At 44.3% G+C, this 15,312-nt stretch overlaps 1 protein-coding gene across 1 annotated transcript in view; it reads left to right on the forward strand.

The window, feature by feature from the left end:
* Nucleotides 1–15,312, forward strand: part of CIB4 (calcium and integrin binding family member 4) — a 39,831-nt gene that overhangs the window by 17,687 nt on the left and 6,832 nt on the right. Inside the window, exon 3 of the mRNA XM_057309131.1 lies at nucleotides 10,715–10,856. Within this exon, the coding sequence (XP_057165114.1) occupies nucleotides 10,715–10,856 (142 nt within the window). The remainder of the gene's footprint in view (nucleotides 1–10,714; nucleotides 10,857–15,312) is intronic.

Consider the following 15,312-nt stretch of genomic DNA (forward strand, 5'->3'; position numbering starts at 1 on the left):
TTCTCCCCTATTTGTTCCATTAGCGATCTGCCTCCAGCTGCCGGCAGGACACATCGTCAGCCTGTCCCTGCCAACCCATCTGTCACTAGGAGACAGCTCCCATACGGGCCTCTCTGTTTTTAGACTTCAGGAAGGTTGAACATCTAAAACACAGAGACTGTCCCTTTTTTATAAACAACTGGCCTGGCCAGCTGAGGAGTGTATTCACCTAAGTGAATTTTTCATCCCTCACACTCCCTGTCCCCAAGTCCCCTTAAATGGAAATGTCAGGCTTCTCTCCACCTGGTGAAGATCATACAGACCAGTCTGGGCTTTTGAGAGGTTTGAGGGTCTGGGTTAAGCCCCACTGTTGCTCTCTCCTACATAACATTTTTATCCATCCAGCCAAAACCCGGGCAGTCTGCAAAAGGGGAGGAAGGGGCTGGAGGCCATGTGGAGAAAAAGGAAGGGGAGCCCTGTTGCCTGGCCTTGTTTCCTAGTCCCCTCCCCAGAGCACCCCCCAGAGTCCCACCACATCTTGCTCCTTGCCCCATCTGGCCTTGGCGCCTGCCCTGTCGCTGTCTCCTGGCTGGTTTCTCTTCCTGGGCCCTCTGTCAGTCCTTCCTCATAGCAACACTACCCCTCCAAGCTCTTGTCATTTGACTTTGCTTCGTACTTGATTCAGACATGTCTACCCCACCTGTTCCTGAAGGTAATTATTTAAGTGCCTAGGCTGAGTCCCATAAAGGACATTTGGGGGATCCCGGGAACTTGTTCAGTGCCTGGTGTACAGTAACTCACCTTATGCATTTGCTACAAGGACTTGAAGTTCAGGTTCATGAGTTTTGTGCCCTGCATCCCTAGCTGAGAAGCCATATCCTTTGGCTCCACTGGTTTGTTCTCCGAGCAACTGCCAAGTGTCAGGGACTTGGGACTCAGGGTAATACCTCAAACCCTGCTTGCTTTGTGTGTGCAGAAATGTGAATTTGAGAAATTTTCTTGGGAAAAAAATACCCAACAGAGTTAAGAGTAGCAGTGCAGACAAAGCATCGAATTAGGAGTTTGCATTCTCCTTCTCTGGCTTCAGTTTCCTCTCTGTAAAACGGAGTGGTGATATCCATCCGGCCACGTGCCTGTGAGATCATGGCAGCCCAAACCAACAGCTTACACACAGTAGGTGCTCAACCATGCTGGGTTTGAGCTCTGACTGAGCAACTTCAACTCAACACTGCCACCTTCTGGCAGAGTTATTCTAGTGCTGAAGGGTGCAGGGGTTCAGACCCAGAACTGGGAATTCCTCCTGGGCAATGGGTCAAAGGAAGAGAAAACTTCCGTGAAAGTTTCTCAGTTCAGCCCAGAAGCTCCATCCACCTGTGGCTTCCAGCCACTGCCCCTTGGTGACAAGCTCCTTCACGTCCTCGGGGGCCACTTCCTAGGGGCAAGGAGCCCAGGGTTAGAATGGGCTCCACCTGATAGACCTGGAATTCCTGACACTCTTTTCCCTCCAGTGACCAACTCCCACTCTTGGGTGAAGGGCCTTTTTTTAAATTATTATTTAAATAAACATTTACGTCCTTTATTTTCTAATATAAGCACTTAATGCTGTTTCTTTCCTTATACACGATGCTTGCACTGAATACCACAAATTTTGATAGCTTGTTTTTGTTTTCATTTAGATCAAATTATTTTCTCATTTCTTGTGTGACTTTTTTGACTTTGAGGGTCTTCAAGATACCTTTCTGTTACTGATTTCTAATTTAATTTTGTTGTGGTCAGAGAACATATTTTGTATGATTTATATCTTTTAATATTTATTGAGACTTTCTCTATATCCTAAAATATGATCTATCTTGGTAAACATGCCAAGTGCACCTGAGAAAAATATGTATACCGCTGCATAAGGCAGAGGGCTCTATAAAACGCTGAGTAAGTCTAGTTGGTTGGTAGTCTTCTATTTCCTTAACGATTTTTTGGTCTATCATTCTATCAACTATTGACAGAAGGATATTGAAATTTCTAGCTCTATATGTGGATTTGTCTCTTTGAAAAGAATTTAAAATGAGAAAAAGTTCTTTCATATTTACTCACGTATTTATCATTTCTGGTGTTCTTCATTCCTTTGTGTAGATCCAGGTTTCCTTCTGGTATTTTCCTTCTTCCCGAAGGACTTCCTTTAATCTTTTTGTAGCCCTGGTCTGCAGATGAATTTCGCAGCTTTTGTTTTGGAAAAATGTCTTTTGCCTTTAGGTTTGAAGGATATTTTTGCTGGGTATAGAATAATAGCGTGAGAGCCTTTTTTTTTTTTTCTTCTTCCTCTCCGAGTTAAAGATACTGCTCCGTATTTTTTGGCTTGCTTAGTTTCATTTTTATCTCTGTTCCTCCATATGTATGCGTTCCACCCCACCCCCACCAAAAAATATTTTCCCCTTTATCGCTGGTTTTTAGCAGACTGATTATGCTGTGCCCTGATGTGGTTTTCTTCAAGTTTCTTCTGCTTCCGTTTTATTAAGCTTCTTGAATCGATGGGTATACAGTTTTCCTCATCATGCTTTCCTCTACCTTTTAGAACATATTAGCATATTTATTATTGTCTTAATGTTTGTGCCTGCTCATTCTATCAGTATCATTTCTGGATCTGTTTTTTTATTAGTTGTTTTTCCTACAGGTTGTGGGTCTTATTTTCCTACCTTCTCACAGGACTGCCAACTTTTAATTGGATACTGAATATTGTAAACTTTATATCATTTGGTACTTAATTTTGTCGTATTCATTTATATGTTACTGAGTTTTGTTCTTGGATGTAGTTGTGCATTGAAATGAGTTCAATCCTTTCAAGGCTTGCTTTTAAGATTTATCAAGGCGAGTATTGCATATCTTTATTACATAACCATGGTACACTTATCAAAACTGATAATAAATTAAAATTGGTGGGACACTACAAACTAAATCACAAACTTCATTCGGATTTCACCAGTTTTCTTATTTATGTCCTTTATCTGTTCTAGTAGCCACTCCAGGCTCCCACATTGCCTTTAGTCTCCCCTAATCTGTGACAGTTTCTCAGTCTTGTCTTTCATAATTTTTTGGAGAGCACTGGCCAGTTATTTTTGTAGAACCTCCCTCAGTTTGGGTCTGTCCGATGTGTTTTCTTGCTTAGACTGGGGTTATGGATTTGTGCAACAAATACCACAGAGGTGATGTGCCCTATCTCATCACATCATATCAAGGAATACATGATACTGACATGACCTATTACTGGTGATGTTAACCTTGGTCACTTAATTAAGGTGGTGTTTCCGGATTTCTCCACTGTAAAGTTACTTAGTGGATAGAGCTAGAAAATATATGCATGTATAGTAACTCAAATATACTACACACCAGTATTTATTTTTGTATATATCACATCTAGACTTCCCCTCTTGCATATTTGTAACTTCTTGTGACAATGAGAAACTTGGTTCCTATTATTTGTTATTTATTTGTCTATCTGTTCAACCCCAGTATCCGTGTAGTTTCAGAATTGCCAACCCACACACACCCCTGTGAGAAACAAATTTGCTAACCGGGCTCAGGGTTGGTTTGTGGCTCTTTTTGTCTTTAGACTATGTATCCAGTAAAACCACCATTTTCCAAAGTTATTTGGTTAGCTCCTCTTTCCAAATTCCTTCCAGTGAGGTTTTTGTCATACATTTAAAACACAGTTACTTTTATTTGTCATGGTCCCCATTTCATCCTAGGTTTACTAGCATCTTGGGTCCTTAAAACTTTTTAAATTTTTTATTTGCATCCTATAAACTTCACTCATTGTGGGTATGGTTCTATGGGTTTAAACAAATGCGTAGAGGTGTGGCTCAGCCACCACAGTACCACCATACGAACAGTTCCATCACCTTAAAAATTTCTTTGTGAGTCTCCTTTGTTGTTATTTCCTTCCCTTCCCCCAACCACTGACAACCACCTGTTTTCCATCCCTATAGTTTTGCATTTTCCAGAATGTCATACAAATGGGCTCGTACAGTATGTTGTCTTTTGGATCTGACTTCTTTTACTTAGCAGAACACATCTAGGAATTATCCACACTGTTGCATGAATCAATACTTTGTTCCTACTTATTGCTGAGGAGTATTCCAGTACATGAATATACCAGAGTTTGTTTATCTATTCGCCTTGTTGAAGTAATATTGATTGCTGTGGCTTGCCTTTTCACTTCCTTAATAATGTCTTTTAAACAACATAAGTTCTTATTTTCATATACTCCAATTTATGGATTTTTCCCCCTTCATGATCAAAGCCTTTTCTATATTGTTAAAGAATTTTTGCCTCAAGGTCATGAAGATGTTCTCCTATGTTTTTGTCTACACGTTTTACTATTGGTTTTCCATGTTAGATCTATGATCAATCTGGGATTGATTTTTGTGTATGGTGTGAGGTAGGAATCAACCCAACACCACTTACTGAAAAGACCTTCCTTCCATTCTTTTGCAATGTGATCTTTGTTATAAATCAAGTAGCCATATATGTGTCGGTCTGTTTCCAGAATTTTTATTATGGCCATTGGTCTGTCTTTCCTTGTGCCAGCTACACTGTATCAATTACTAAAGCTATAGCAAGATCTTGATATCTAGGAGTATAAGTGCTTCCGCCTTGTTCCTCTTCTTTAGAATTGTTTTGGCTGTTCTTGGCCCTTTGTGTTTTCAATTTCCATATAAAGTTTAGAATCATCTTGTTAATTTCTGCAAAAACATCAGCTGGAAGACTTTAACTAGAACTGTATTAACTCTGCAGATCAATTTGGGAAGAATCAACATCTTAATTAAGTTGAACCTTCCAATCCATAAATATGGTATATCTGGGGGAAAGTTTTTAAAGGCACTAAAACACAAACGATTTCTTACACCCTTCTCCCAGGATGTGTGGTCTGTTCAACCAATCTTATGCAACTATGAGAGGTCTTTTGGGCAGCAGCTTGCTCAGTGAGAGTCTGCATAAGTAACCTCAGGCCTCCACTCAAGATCCAGAAAGAACTGGCCTCTTATGTACCCCTCCCAGCCGACCCCTCCATCTACTCCTTTCCTAGACAGATGCTTTACATCTGTTTAAAATTTTTAAAATACAAACATTAATCATATACTTTTGGCAAGAGTTGGTAGCAGACAAAATGAACAAATGAAGCATTAGTTTAAAACAACAAACCCTAAAAATTAAGACAGTTTAGTTGGCAGTGAGAAGTTTTAAATGAAATAATGCTGTCTGATCCTTTTTAAAAAAACAAGATCTTAAAAATCAAACCTCATCGGCAACGTCACTGCTGAGTCACTAGCGTATTTTTGTATGAATTTTTCCAGCAACTGTAAAAAGCTCCTTTTGACTGTGTACTAGTTGGAAAAATGGTGAGGAGATATTTTTAAGCTAAGTCCAAATATTTTCCCTCTGACTTTCATCTTCAAATCAGATCTCTTGTTCAATAACTTTGAGAAGATCTTTTTAAAAAAATGTTAGTTTTTTGGCAGGGACTGCAATCTTTTTATTGTCAACAAACTGTAGTTTCTGTTTCAAAAAAAAAAAAATCCCCAGCATTTGGGGTTTATTTTCATCTTCTTTAGTTTTGTCATACAGAGATGGAGATTGACTACTGAGTCACCTGTGTAAATGTCTATACTGGCGTATGTTTATATTCACTTGTTCAGAACGCCTTCAGGCTGGGGTGTGTATTATTCTTGAAATGGAAGCGTTGCTTTGTCAATTGTCATCTTCTTCCTCTCTGGGGATTGAAGGCTTCTAAATGAGTGTGAGATTTAATGCAGACTATAACTCTCTGGATAGGTCCCAAAATTTATTGGTTCAGATTTCAGATTGTTAAAGTAATAGCAACACAATGTGGAACACAGTACTTGAACTGTGACCATGCATGAGCCTTGCTCCCTCTCTGGCCTCTCCCCCAGCTGTTCTGCGGCTGGGCTGGATGCAAGAACACCAGCTAAGCTTGCGCTTAGCTCTGGGTGGAGAGCAGGGCCAGGCATGGAGGCAGCCTCTCCTGGGCCCTTTGAAACTATCCTTGCAGCCCTGGCATCATCCCTTTGCACAGAGCTGCACATGTGCTCAGGAGACCTCGCCACAGGGGACGTCCGTGCCCTGGGATCTCCCTCCAGGAAGGGAGGAGGCAGCAAACCTGGGAGAGGGGGAAGCTGCCATTGCTGGAACAGAGACAGGCCAGGGACACCCTCCTGGCACGTGCCCGCTAGGCCTCACAAAGAACCGTACCAGCCGCCCCTCGGTCCCCAGGGCCTAGAAACAGCTCTGGTGACCCGGGGCCCTGCATGTCATCTGCCCTGCCATCTGCTCACTCCTCCCCCACTCCTTCCCTCTGGCCCCTCCACCATTCCCAAGCCTACCCACTTCCTGCTGCCTCCGCCTTATTCTCTCGGCTTCTCCCTCCCGCAGTGTTTGCTTGCACTGTCCCCTCCAAGGCTGCTCCCTCTCAGGACAGCCACTACCCACCAGAAGGCTGGAGGTGGAGCTCTCACAGGCAGGGGCCACGGCTTTGACTTCAAGCTAGCCTCTGTTTTGGCACTTTGCGTCAAAAAAAAATTTTTTTTAATTGAAGTAAGCCTTTTAAGAGGTTCCAGTTCCAAGGTTTTCTTCATTTAATGGTCACATGTTCTGCCTCCTCCACCACCTTTTCTTTTATGTTTGTTTGCCACAAGGGACCATAGTGGAAAGTGTGCCAGGAAGACTCAGGAGACCTGGGTCCTAGGCTGAGTGACCTTGGGCAAGTCACTCCCTCCCCCCTCCCCGACTCCCCACTCTGGGGCCTCTTTTCCACATCCCTGATTTATGAGGGGCTTAGTCTAGATCAGAGATCACCAGCTACCTTTGATCATGCCTACCCAGCGATTAAAAATATGGGAAGCATACACCCATAATATGTGTATATTCAGACTCTGTCTCTTTACTACAATACCAGTATGTTATGATACAAACATGCAAAATAAAACATTTCAAAGATTTTATTTGTTTGTCAGAGAGAGAGAGCACAAGCAGGGGGAGCAGCAGGCAGAGGGAGAAGCACCCTCCCCGCTGAGCAGGGAGCCCGATTTGGAACTCCATCCCAGGACCCTGGGATCATGACTTCAGCCGAAGGCAGACGCTCAACCGACTGAGCCACCCAGGTGTCCCACAAAATAAAACATTTTAAAGCTAAATATTATATAAATTAAATAAACATAAAATACCTTAAAAATAGATTCCCCTTTCATTTCTAGAACAAAATTTCCTCCTCTCACCATTGTATCATTGGCTTGTAATTAATAACAATGGTACAAGGGAAAGCAGTATGGTTGGACGTGCTTCATTATTCTTTAAAATCTTGCTTTAACACTTGGAGATCGAGCTATTCGGGGGTCTGGTTCTAGTTGAGTCTATTTTTAGTGGCTGTCATAGCTGGTCCAAAGAGAACAAACGTATCATTGGCTGCATGTATTAAATTATGGCACTCATTTTCAATCCCATCTGCCAATTAAAGGCTTTTTATCGAAATGAAGCTCGTAGATGTCCATCTGCCCTTGTGTCACTCAGTGGCTCTTACAAGATAATTGGAAAAACACTGCATTTTTATATTTTTAACAAATGGACTCAAAACCCACTGACACTCTCCATTTGGATGATTTTCAAACAGATTTAGAAAAATCTGTTTCTAAGATTTTCAAGTATGCACATAGAGACATTATTTTAAGTGACTTCACATGTTTTCAACAACAAAAATCTGATATTCAAAATAGTTTCTCCAAAGCAGGAGTTCTTTGGAAAAGCAAGTGCTTTTCTCCCTCATTGCTGAAATGAGTCACCTCTACCTCGAAGAGTCAGAAGAATTCGAGTTCATTTTTCAGTGGATATCTGCCAACAGTCACTTGTCATCATAAAATGCTCAGCAAATTTGGAACGTTTGTCTTTTTGTACAAGAAACACATATAATTCCTCTTAAAGTTTGATAGCTCTTTTAAGCGCTCTGCCAAGAGATAACCAGCAAACCTCTATGTGGTTCAAAAGATTTTCAAAGTCACTTCCCTTCTGATTACAAATCATTGTCTATGTTTTACTATGCTTTAAACTCTTAAAAAAAAAAAATTACCCACACCAATGCATCCGGTATCACTTTGTGTACTTTGGGTCTTAACCTTTTGACTGGTAACCTGCAGGAAGTTTCGTGGGGCATTGGTTTCACAGGTGTGGCCATCCCTGCACCCTTACCCAGAATCCTTTTCATCCTGGAGCAGCCACTCCATTAGTGATAACACCCAGACAGTTTCTCCCATAACTGGTGTTTTCATTAAGGGAGTAATGTACTGTTCAGTCAATATCGCCTCTTTCCATTAGTCGCTCACAGAAATGTGGTTCTTCATGTATTTTATTCTCGAAACAGAATCTAGGAAAACCATGTTAGAAGCATCTGTACTTGTCATCCAACTATTTAGCGAACTTTCCACAGTGTGAAATTTGTTCTAATGCTTATTTCTCTACATGTTCAGCAATATTTCCCCCACATCTTCCGATAGTATCTGTGGTCACTACATTGTGTCCTATGCACTATTCTTGCTACCACCAGCTTCCACACCAGCTGCCTCCTTCCCAATCTCTGTAAGGCAAGTGGTGTGTGTATGTGTGTGTGTGTGTGTGTGTGTGTGTGTGTAGATAGCAGAGTCACGTGACATGTGCCAAAGAGAGAGTGGATTGGCTTCCTGGCTGCCATCCCCTCCCCCCCCATCACTCCTAGCAAAGCCAAGCGTGGAGATGGGCCCCCAGGGAAGGGAAGACTGATATCTCTTTCCCTGGTTGGGTGTATGTTTAGGCTCACTTCTTGCTGGTCTGCCTTGGCCCTGTCTGACCCCAGGAAATGAGAACCGAAGCTGGGACTTGAGCTACGTCTGACGAGATGCTCACCATTTCTCCTACCAAATAGAGGACAACTTGTATTTTAAGTAGCAGAGGATCTGCCCTGACGTTTTCTGGTTGATCACCCGCACTTGCATTATAAGCATTATCTTCAATTGTATTTTCTTTGCAGGAATCTTGTTAAGCCACCATTTGCGAGAGTTAATTGAGTTAAAATTGGGCCAAGTAGTTTGTGAAGCCACTCAGCTAGATACACGTGACCTGGAATACATCGCAGCAGATAGCTCTTATCAGCATTCATTTGACGCCATCACGATAAGCTTTCCAGGGGGTGGGGGTGTAGAGGTGAAAGGGTGGAGGGGCAGACCCTGCAGGAGCTTGTTTGGAAGTTTTATCAAGGCAGCCCGGATTCTCCCAGCCCTTGGCCACTCCACGGACATATATGTGTATATATATGTGAGAGTAACCCCGTCACCTAGGGACCTTATTTACAACGTAGATTCCTAGGTGTATTCGTTTGCTAAGGCTGGGGTGACAAAGTGCCACAATTATGTGGCCTAAACAACAGAAATTTACCGTCTCACTTCTAGAGCCTAGCAAGCTGAGAGCAAGGCTTCTGCAGGGTTGGTTTCTGCAGAGGGCTATGAGGAAGGATCTGTTCCATGCCTCTCTCCTAACGTTAGGTGGCGGGCCAGCAATCATTCCTTGGCTTGTAGATGCCTCACACCCACCCCTGCCTTTATCTCCTCGAGTGCATGTCTCTGTGTGCAAATTTCCCCTTTTAATAAGGAAACAAGTCAAATTGGATTAGGGGCCCACCCCACTTCGTATGCCCTCACCTTAACCAATTATATCTATAAGACCCTGTTTCCAAATGAGGTGACATTCTGAGGTATGAGGGGTTAAGTCTTCAACATACAAATTTGGGGGACAGACACAATTCATGCATGATGCTGGGCTACACCTCAGACCTTCCAAAACAGAATCGCTGAGGGTGGGAGCTCACACTTCATGCTCTTAACAAGGAACTTGGGTACCTTGTTTTCTCACTAAACCTTGAGAGCTACATGGCCACCAGAGGTGACAGAGAAGGTTCTCTCTCCCACCTCAAATACACAGGAGTACCAAATAAAACACAACCATAGGTATTAATATGTAACTTAGTTCAAAAGAAATGAAGGAGAAATTTTCATGTGCCATAAATGGAGAGCTCAAAACCAGAGGGCTAAGCCTTGGCTGTTGCTGAGAAAACCCTAAGGAGTGTTAGACAAGGATACAGGCCCCTGGCAGGGCGTGGGGGAGTGCTGGGGCTCAAACACCCTTGAGGGAGGTAACAGGCCCATCGGGTACTTGAAGCAGAGGAACTAATCCTTTTGCATGAAGCGCAGAGCCTTGAAAATGTACCTTGTCAGTGAAAGTCATTGAAAGGAGGACTAGAAAAATCAACCAGAGATTTGTTTAAACTAATTAAAAATTGGGCAGATTGGCCATTCAGATCTGCTATGAGAACTCACAGAATCAAATAGCTTTCTTAGTTGAGGTGCATCTAAGGAAAAAGAATTTGGGTTGGTTGAGGGGAGGGATTGGGGTCATTCTAGAATACTACAGCAAAGTTGAGACCTGATAAAGCCTACCAGCAGGCAAGGAAGAGTTTAGAATAGGCAGGGCTGGGCCCCTGAGCAACTGGGAGAAAGAAGTCCTGGTAGGGGAATGAATTAGACATACAGAAAGCAGAGAAGGGTGCCAGAGAGGAATTTGCTGTGCTTCTGATAGATACAAGAGGGCCAGGGAGGCATGAACCTGACATTGATGGGCCTCCTCATCCCCTCCTCTTCCTCTTCCACAGGTTAACCCTTTCAGAGACCGAATCTGCAAAGTGTTCTCCCACAACAATGTGTTCTCCTTTGAGGATGTGCTGGGCATGGCATCCGTGTTCAGTGAACAGGCCTGCCCCAGCCTGAAGATCGAGTATGCCTTTCGCATCTATGGTGGGTGACTAAGTGGTGGTGGGGGGTGGGGGGAGGTGCCATAGAGTAAAGACCAACCTGGAATCCATCAACATCAATTCACTGATGGGATGATGTTCCTTGGGATTCACTTGGGTGTTTATGGGTATTAACATGTTTCTTGAGTTCTTTGGTTAAAAAAAATGGTGGTGAACTACTACTTCAATGGATAGATGCCCTCCCCTCCATGCCATCAGAGGCAAGTGGAGCCCCGGGTGTTGTATTTTGTGGTAGCAGTGTAGGCAGGCCAGATAGAGAGAGATTGAGGACTACATATGGGTATGAAGGAGCTATGCTGGTTTTGCAGAAATTCAGAAATTTAAACATCAGAACTAGCTTAGCCACTAAACGGCTGAGAAATCTTAGACAAATCATTTCATCTTTCTGGGCCTCAGTTTCATCATCTTTAAAATGAGGTGTTTGAGGGAGATCATCTCTGAGGTCCTTTGACATTTTTTGGTCTCTGGTTTTGTCTGTAGCCATAAGACGCTGCTAAATTTCTGCTCTTCAGTGGGCTCATGTCCCCTAGCGCAGCTGAGATACCTGGAATTCTCAAAAGAAATTAAAAGGAAAGAAACAAAGAAATCTTGAGAAGTCTTCAAACAGACCATGTGCAAGGCTTTACGCTCATTGTGATAACTCCTTGGCCCCAAAGGACTTGTACACTCAGGCTTGTCTAGTTGGGCATTTCATGTGCTTTCCCTTCCAGCCAGGTCCTCCCTATCTCCACACGGTGGACGCCATCTTATTCTTGCCTTGCATTAGAGTGGTACCAGAAGCAGAGAGTTGACACTTGGAAAAAGGAAATGGTACTGGATGGTTCCCCTCCCCTTTTTACAAACTTTTTTTACCCTAAAGGTGGCTTTCAGTGAGGGTATCATACAGGACTGAAAGAAACCTTGAATTCTTTCTGACTTGAAGAATCAGAGAGTTTGGGGACAATTTTCCCCTGAAAAGTGAAAATAAGGGAGAATCCATGAAAGAAAGCCAGACAAGGGAACCCAACATCTGTGTATGAACTATGCCCAGATCTCTTTCTGACCTCTAAACCATACATACAATGGCAGACTCAAAGCAGCTCAGGTAAGGATAACAGAACTGAGATTTGAGTGGCCACTGCATTTTAACAAGGTCCCTCTGTGACAGGGATTGCAGCTTAAGTCCTATTGTTTGCCTGATAGATTTTTTTTTAAAAATCAGCACTCTTTGGAAGAATATAACAGAATCCAGAGTTTTTACAACAATTTATTTATAATGTCTAATACAATCCAAAATGTTTCAATATACAGAAATTTCAGAAAACCAGAAATGTCTGAGCTACAATCCAAAATTATTCAATAGACAATTAAAAAAATAAAATTGATATATTCTCAAGAATGGAGCCTGACTCTGACATGACCCAGATGTTGGAATTCACTAATAAGTATCTTAAAACAGCTACTCAACCTTGGCCAGTGAGGTAAAAGATATTCATAATGAAAGAAATAGTAGGAATTCTCAGCGGAGAAATAGAAACTATAAGAAAGAATCAAGTGGAAAATATAAAAGTGAAAAATAAACTACCTAAGATAAAAATTCACTGGATGGACTTAACAGGAGAATTGAGATGACAGAGGAAAGGGTCAGAAACCTGAAGATAGTTCAACATAAATAATCCGAAGAACAGAAGGAAAAGAATTAATGGGGAAGAAAAAGTATTTGAAGAAGTAATAGCCCACATATCCTAAGTGTGATACAAGACATACATTTATAGTGAACTTCAAGCAGAGCTAAGTACAAATGAAATCACACACCCAAATTTAATTGGCTTAGTGGTCCCCACCTGTTCATTCATCTGCCTCCTTCCTTACTGCAAGTAGTACTGGGGATCCCTGGGGAGTTCTAGCCCACTAGCTTCTGCCCCTTTCTGTCGGGACTTGTGCCACAGAGTACTTGCTGTGCTGTCCCGAGCCACGTCTGCCTCCTGTCAGTACTCTTCTGGGTGGACAGCTCTTCCCGACGCAGAATGCTGGCCCAGGCTGAGTGCTCTCATCTGAGCCAAGAGTCTTCAGGTGGCAAGTAACAGGGACTTACCTGTGTAAAAGGCAATGAACAGCGGTATATTCATTTTCCACTGCTGTGTCATAAATTACCACAAACCTAGTGGATGTAGGCTGTTGGCAAGGGCATTTCCTTTTGTCAGTGGAACTCAGAGCCCTGGCTTCCCGCTGGCTATCTGCTGGAGGCTTCCCTCAGTTTCCAGAGGCTGACCTGTGCTCCTTGACACATGGGCCTCCCCTGTCATAGCCACTTGCTTCTTCAAAGACAGCTAGAGAGAGAGTCTCTTGCGCGCGTATGCTGGAAAGAGAGAGTCCTGTATAACACTGTAATCACAGAAGTAACATCCCATCACTGTTGCCAAATTCTGCTGGTGAGATATAAGTCACAGTTCCCTTCCACACGAAAGGGATATGGAGATTATATTCACATAAACACCAAGAGGGGCAGGTCTTGGGGGGAGGAGGGCTCTAGAGTTTGTCTATCATGAGTAACATGGCACCCTTGGTGGAACTGAGGCAGCCTCCCGAGGACGCAGCTGGCAAGTAGTCAGGAAGTGAGGCAGCTGCTGTCTTCTTCTCTCTCTATGGCTGCCTGGCCCCTCATCTCTGCTTCTCTCTGTGCATTGGCCCTTTCTACAGACTTCCGTGCTTCTGTGCCTATGGGCCGTAGATGAGCACCCTGGTCCCCCGTTTTCTCAGGAGAGGCTGATGGCTCAGCCAAACCCACGATCTTGCTACGCCCAGGCTGGGTGAACAGCCTTGTCCAACCAACCGCAGCCCAAAAGATGCAGAGTCACGTAACAGACACAGCTCCAGAGACCTACTGCCGGGGGTGGGGACACTTCTCAGAGATGGTGAAGTGTGGGCTGAGCAGATGTTCCCGAAGACGTCTGCCTCAGCTGTCTTTCCATGGTTTCCAGAGCTAAACAAACAAAAACACCCAAACCTTCAGGGAGCTACAAAAACAGCAGGTTCTCCGGGCTTCAAGGCACAGGAGCTAAATTGTGTTCAGCTGAGAAGTGGGGAGAACGCCCTCCTCCCAAGAGGTCAGACTGAGCGCCTCACGTCAGATCAGGGACCAGACACCACCTGTCTCCCACGCTGTGCTTGTGTCTTCCTCCAGCCCCTCTCTCCAGGCCCCCTTGACGGGTTTCCTGCCTCCTTGCGCTCAAGCACGAAAACAAAAAGCGCAAAGCCTTCATGCAAATCAGCTGTGCAAATAGATGCCTGGGGACTCATACACTGCAAGGCTTCATCAGATATACCCAGACAAATCTGAATTCTCTTTAGGTTCAGAAGATTTGTCGCCTCACAGAGCTGTCAGCAGGCTTAGAAATGGGACACGTGAATCTCTGCGCCCGGGGCTTGGCGCGTGGTAGCTTCTCGGCACGCTGACGTGGTAACAGCGGGGAAGGGAGAAGAGGGGGAATAAAAAGGAAAAGGAGAAGGTGGTGATGGCCCTGGTGAGCCTTCTTAGCCAAAGTCCAGAGACTTAACTCGATGCTCTAACGCCTTGGTCCTCCGTGCGTGGTCCGTCCACCGGCAGCAGCGACCCTGCCAGGAAGCCCGCTGGGAATGCCAAATCTCCGGCCCCACCGCACCCCGGCTGCATCCGAGTCCACATTTTAACAAGACCCCCAGCTGGGCCCTCCACATCCTAAAGCTTAGGAAATGCCGCTCTAACCCATCAGTTCTCCAACGTGACTGCACACTGCAGTCATCTGGGGGACGTCAGAGCCACGGCTGCTTGGGCCCCAGCTGCACAGATCTGGTGTAAGGGTGGGGGCTGTGCCCTGGTTGGTGGGCTTTTTAAAAGCTCCCTGGGTGATTCTCAAGTGCCACGGAGTTTCAGAGCTGCTATACCGGTTTGGCTTGCATTCAGTTATATGTAAGAGTGTCTGTGTTAAAGAAAAAAAAAAGCCTGGAATTAGGCTGTCCAGAGCCAGGGGGCAGTGGCCGACCGCCTGGCTCCTTCACACCCCCTGATGTGGCAGCTTTAGTCTGGGACTGTTGTCCTCATCATCCCAAGACGGTTTCTGTGCCTACAGGCTTCTCATCTTCATTCCAGGCAGGAAGAAAAAAAGGACGGGAGAAGGGATAAGAACCAAGCGAACATCTGAAGGCACAGATTGAGTTGACTTTTCGGTAACAAGCTTTCTTGGAGGCCCCACCCGGCAGCTTTGGGCTGCTTTGTCCAGAACTATGTCCCGTGGCCACAGGTGGCTGCAAGGGAGACAGGAAAGCTGGGTGTTTTAAGCTGAACACAGCATCACCCTGGACAGGAATTGCACTGCTGTTGGTAGGAAGGGAGGGGGATGGTTATCCGTCAAGAATCCAGCACTGGGCATGTACCTGCTGGGCTCCAGTTTCTGCTTTGAGGGATGTTCCTGACCTCCAAC

This window comes from Ursus arctos, unplaced genomic scaffold, assembly GCF_023065955.2.
Source record: "Ursus arctos isolate Adak ecotype North America unplaced genomic scaffold, UrsArc2.0 scaffold_8, whole genome shotgun sequence".
Taxonomy (NCBI): domain Eukaryota; kingdom Metazoa; phylum Chordata; class Mammalia; order Carnivora; family Ursidae; genus Ursus; species Ursus arctos.